This window comes from Wolffia australiana, chromosome 18, assembly GCF_029677425.1.
Source record: "Wolffia australiana isolate 7733 chromosome 18, ASM2967742v1".
In the NCBI taxonomy this organism is placed as follows: Eukaryota; Viridiplantae; Streptophyta; class Magnoliopsida; order Alismatales; family Araceae; genus Wolffia; species Wolffia australiana.
The window spans coordinates 10,835,818-10,841,391 of record NC_135852.1 but is presented as its reverse complement, the minus strand read 5'-3'; the positions used below and the strand labels follow the sequence as shown (position 1 = coordinate 10,841,391).

The 5,574-nt window shown below is 39.5% G+C and overlaps 1 protein-coding gene across 2 annotated transcripts; it reads left to right on the top strand.

Annotated features, from left to right (window-relative positions):
* Nucleotides 1-337: 337 nt before the first annotated feature.
* Nucleotides 338-5,348, top strand: LOC144715219 (factor of DNA methylation 5-like). 2 transcript variants are annotated; one of them, XR_013584552.1, is made up of 8 exons: nt 338-517; nt 1,862-2,778; nt 2,998-3,179; nt 3,374-3,454; nt 3,578-3,886; nt 3,990-4,202; nt 4,589-4,905; nt 4,997-5,348. XR_013584552.1 is itself a non-coding variant. In XM_078590146.1 (7 exons), the coding sequence occupies exons 2-7, from the start codon at nt 1,878-1,880 to the stop codon at nt 4,814-4,816; spliced, it is 1,914 nt and encodes a 637-aa protein (XP_078446272.1). In that variant the 5' UTR covers nt 338-517; nt 1,862-1,877; the 3' UTR covers nt 4,817-4,990. The 2 variants fall into 2 exon arrangements, 1 of the variants encoding a protein (XP_078446272.1); XM_078590146.1 differs by lacking the exon at nt 4,997-5,348 and having other exon boundaries at nt 4,589-4,990.
* The last annotated feature ends 226 nt before the right edge of the window (nt 5,349-5,574 follow it).

Genomic DNA, 5,574 nt, shown 5'->3' with positions numbered 1-5,574 from the left:
TTTAAGACTGAGGACTGGTTTGACTGGAACGAATCGTGACCAGTTTGTCAGACAGGTTCAGGTCAAAGGGTCAAACCAGTTCGAAACCAGAAGTACATAATTTAATACAATTTTAAAAATTCGAAGAATATAAAATCCAACTGAACAGAGAGGTTTTTATTGAGCTCATCATAGACACCATATGTGACTATGAACATAAATTTTCTACTTTGACTTTGACATTGACTAGTCAATATTACATGACCTGGACGGTCAAACCCTAAACGCAGGGGAGGTATGATTTGAATTCAAAAACCGACACGTACGGCGCCTATAAATACCCTCTTCCCCTTATTCTGTCTGTAGCATTTAAACCAGCAAGTTACGAGGAAGAATTTCAAGAGAAAATGGCCGGCAGAGATCAGCGATCAGACTTGTTTAATCAGTGATCTTCACTCTCCTCGAGCGTCCTTCATTGGCGGAGACTAGTCCTCCTCAATTTGCAGGCAGATTACTGGATTTCGAGTTCCCCGCATACGTGAGCTGCCTTGGTCACCCCGTTTCCTCGCATTATTAACTTTTCGCAATTAGAATTCGACTTGTTTCTTTTGTTTCTTTACGCTGATCATGTCATTTAGTTTGGCTGATGTGCTCGATTCGATATTTTGTTTATCAATATCCTTAGGAATTACTTGTCTCTTAGTTTGTTATTTTATTCGACGTGTTTCTTTTGTTTCTTTGCGCTGATCATGTATACGCGGCATTTAGTTTGGCTGATGTGTTCGATTTGATATTTTTTTTATCAATGTCCTTAGGAATTACTTGTCTCTTAGTTTGCTATTTTATTCGACATGTTTCTTTTGTTTCTTTCCGCTGATCATGTATACGTGGCATTTAGTTTGGCTGATGTGTTCGATTTGATATTTTTTTTTATCAATATCCTTAGGAATTACTTGCCTCTTAGTTTGAGATGAATATAATTTATTTATTTAATTCATGGCAACATGTGGAACCATCAGTAAATGCATTTACAGCATGCCGATTAATGACGGGAATCAAATAGTAGTGTTTCGTCCGTTGCTTCTTGAGTTTGATGTTATCCCTTTCAACATTATTTTATTACTTTGGAATCTCGGGACTAAAAACGATTTTTGTCTTTTTTTATCTATCTGTATTTATCTCATTTACCCGTCGGCTAAGTCTTCTCATCCATATTTCTTAAGGGACTCAAGAAAACATATGGCAATACGTAATTTTTTGTTTTGTATGAGGTCAGGCGATCGAGATAACCCCGTCTCTCTTATGTCTCGCACGATATGGCCTTTGCGTTTCTCTCATCTAAACCATTATCTGTCGTACGTAAATGGGGAATGGGATATTGAAATTCTCATACTTTAAATTCAGAGGTGAAGAAAGAGCCAGCGTTCCCTGGCAATCGCAACTTCCTCTTTTAAACGGTTATACTGCACAATATTTAAATTTCTTCTAAAAGATCTAATACTTCTAACTTTTTTGCGTTTCTTGATCTTGCTTGAAATCACCATTAATTTGAAATCCCTGAAATATGATGAAAATATCTTTCATAGCTTTAGAAGAAAAACATTGTAAATTTTTATGTGTACGTTCTGGTTCTCATTTCACAATGTTATTTTATCTACTTGATTGTCTACTCTTACTCTATGAAGTTTCAGTTATCTGACAGTACTAGCTTTAAATCAAATCAATTGAATTACACATTTTAGTTATCATTTCAGCAGACGCCAGTTTCATTCGGTGCCCCATGTACAGGACTTTTAGACTGAGGTTTCTTTACTTTAGAGCCTTAAAGAAAATTTTTCCTGCTTTATAGTTTTATCCTGAAAGCGATCGTTAATTTTAACAGGTACAGGAGAATTCCTATGTCTTCTGATTCAGATGATTTTTCCTCAGACCTTAGTGATTCTGATAAAGATGATTATGTGGAGAAAATCTATTTGCAGTTGAAAGCAGGAAGGCACAAGGTCAAGAATTTAGATGACACGTACAGATGCCCTTTCTGTGCCGGTAAAAAGAAGCAGAGTTTCTGTCTCAAAGATCTCACCCAGCATGCTAACGGCATCAGTGCATCTAATCGAACGGGAAAGGCGAAGGTGAATCACGAGGCCTTAAGCAAATATATTTCTGCAGACCTTGCAACTGCATCTGTTTCATCACAGCTACCTATGATCATCACAAACGAGCCTTTTGAAGAACCAGACCAAGATGAACTGTATGTCGTGCCTTGGATGGGGATTCTGGTCAATATCCCTACCAGACAGGAGAATGGCAAGTGGGTAGGTGAAAGCCTAGTAAAGATTAAAGAGAAGTTATCCAGATTCAAGCCGAAAAGGGTTTATCCTTTGTGGAACTTTAAGGGGCATACAGGAACTGCGATTGTGTATTTTCACCAAGGTTGGACTGGGTTTAAGAATGCTATATCATTTACTAGTTATTTTGAAGCCAAGCATTTGGGAAAGAGGAATTGGGAAGAGGAGAGTCACCATGTTCCTCACATGTATGGATGGGTTGCTGGAGAAGATGACTATAATTCAAGTGGACATATTGGAGATCATCTGAGGGAGAATGGAGACCTGAAAACAATCAAAGATATTAACGAAGAAGAATACCTAAAGACTAATAGGATTGTGTCTGATCTGGCCAGCCAGATAGCTTCTAAAAACGAGCATTTGCATGACTTGGAACGCAAGTACAATGAGACAACCTTTTCACTCAGGAAAGTGATGGACGAGAAAGACAAGCTGCACTTAACATACAATAAAGGTTCTTGGATACTATCAAATTTTACTGAATATATTGATGATATTATATTCCAGGTTATGGAATATTCTGTCTTTCCATTTAAGGAATGTAAGTTGCAGACGCCATGGAGTCTAATCAACAGGAAATTTAGGATTTGGATTGGCATGTCACATCAGTGATCTTATATGAATTTTTTACTTACTGTTGTATCATACGTTTGTTTTTCTTGTTTCTCTTCAGAGATGGAAAAGATGCAAAAACTTTCTCGTGATCATTCTCGCCGAATTTTTGAGGAGAATGAAACGCTCAGGAGACAAGTAGAATTAAGACAGGCTGAACTTGATAGTAGAAACAAAAAACTGAGTGAGCTTGTGGCTCGAAATGACACAGAAAGGAGGGAACTTGACCTTGAGAGGGAAAAGGTTTGAACTTATTATTTCCAGCTGCATTATAATCTTTTTATGTTCAGAAACTATCAGATCTAAATGTAAAATTTTAATGCAATTCTTATGAATTGAGTTCTGAAATCATCAGGTATTCATTGCTTTATTCCTTTTTCTGGACCGTTGGGTGTAAAACATCTTTTGGATTCTCTGACATTGTCTTCTCCTTTTAGATTGCGGAGACGAAAAAGTCACTCGGAGATGCACTGAAAATAGCCGACGAGAAATTTCTAAAACTGGCTACAGATCATAAGGTTTGTCGCAACTGCCTAGAAGATACTCTGGAATATGGATATTATCCTAGAATGCGAATGAGGCTTTTCAAGATTTTCATAGATCACCCTTTGATTCTCGGATTTCCTGTTGTAAAACCGCAGACAGAAAAGGAGGCCACACTTAACAAGATACTGCAGTTAGAGAAGCAACTCGATGAAAAGCAAAAGCTGGAGCTCGAAATTGCACAGCTTAAAAGAAATATGCAGTTGATGAAGCATGGCATGGGAGGTGACTATGAACTGGTGGAGATGAGTAAAGAATTCAAGGAAAAGAAGATGGAAGAGATGAGTAAAGAACTGGAAGAAAAGATAGAAGACTTGGAAAACTTGGAAGACAATTATACCGCACTTCTAGTGAAACAGCGCCAGAGCACAGACGAGCTGATTGAAGCCCGCAAAGAACTTATATCTGTATGTTATCATTCCTTCTCAATTTGAACCTCATCTTTGCTTACACTAACGTCTTAAAATATAAAAGGACTTATAATATTAACGACATCGCTTTACTTTACAGGGACTGAAGGAGAGATTGACAGGCCGACCTATCACGATTGGGATCAAGCGAATGGGCGAAGTTGATGCCAAGTACTTTCACAAGGTTTGTGAGCAGAAACATCCTGACGATTGGCTGGCTCAATCAGCAATCCTCGCCTCGAAATGGAACGAGGAACTACGGAACCCAGAATGGCATCCTTTCAAGACCATCACAGTGGATGGAAAGTCGAAGGTTGCTCTTTCTCACACATCATTTATATTTATAACATCCCTAAGTATTCTTCTGATATGAAATCCAAAGAATCTATGTCATTTCAGCTGATTGGGTTCACTTTCATCTCTTAACAATTTGATTAGTTTCCCCTTAAAAAATATTTTTTGCTCTTCCCTTTCTAAGGGTAACAAAGAAGAAACAATTGATGCTGTCCTTTGCATGAGATTGTTTCTTCATTGTAGTTTCAACCTTCTTAACCTTTGTTAATCCCTCCCTCGTATTCTCCCTGATCTATGATATGTGGAGTTTTGAGTTTCCATCATCTGCACAGTTCATGATTTAGGGTTCTCTGTATACTTTTTTCTTGGGTATTTTTCATTAATTAATTTATTTTCCTGATACAGCTTGAAGTTGATTGGGAAGATCAAAGGTTGATGGAACTGAAGACGGAATGGGGCGATGAGGCCTGTGAAGGGGTGATTGGAGCTTTGAGGGAGATGGACGAGTACAATGCCAGTGGCCGATATGCCGTCCCGGAGCTGTGGCACTTCAAAGCGGAGCGAAAAGCCACCCTCCAGGAAGTCATCTCTTTTGTTCTAAATAAGTGGAAGCCGCTAAAGCGCAAACGATGAGGCCGTCTGATCTGGAGGCTGCTTATTATCTTTTGATCCGGAAGGCGTAGCCTTGCAGGGTCTACGGTTACCGTATCTTCCTTGGAAAGGTAAGGTAGTTAATAAATTTTGTTCAATATACCCATTTTCCTGCTGTGCCAGAAAAAATAGTCTAACAGAATTAAACTTCCCTAACTACAGATTGTTAGCCATGCTTGAATGTGGAATCAGTGTAAGGTTAGGCAACCATCATCATCATCATCATCATCATCGTCATCGTCATCGTCATCGTCATTGTCCTTGTCCTCCTCCTCGCCATCTTCATCATCCTCTTCATCGTCACCGTCCTCATCCTCTTCATCGTCCTCTTCATCATCATCGTCATCGTCATCATCGTCGTCATTGTCATCAACCGTCAATGTCATCAACTTTTGTTGACGTGGACGATTTGTTTGGTGCTTGTTGCTGATGATGATATGATACGATCATGGGCTCGAGACCATAATCGGGTCATTGTAACACAATTGCTCAATACAAAATGATACTTCAAGTCTTCCAAAGGCGTTCATTGAGGAACGGGAGAGGGGCTGTGGAGAGAGAGAGTGAGAGAGAGAGGGAGGGAGGAGGAGGAGGGAGGGAGAGAGAGTGAGAGAGAGAGAGGGAAGGAGGGAGGGAGAGAGGGCGGGAGAGAGAGAGTGAGAGAGAGAGAGGGAGGGAGGGAGGGAGAGAGAGAGAGAGAGAGAGAGAGAGAGAGAGAGGGAGAGAGAGAGAGAGAGAGA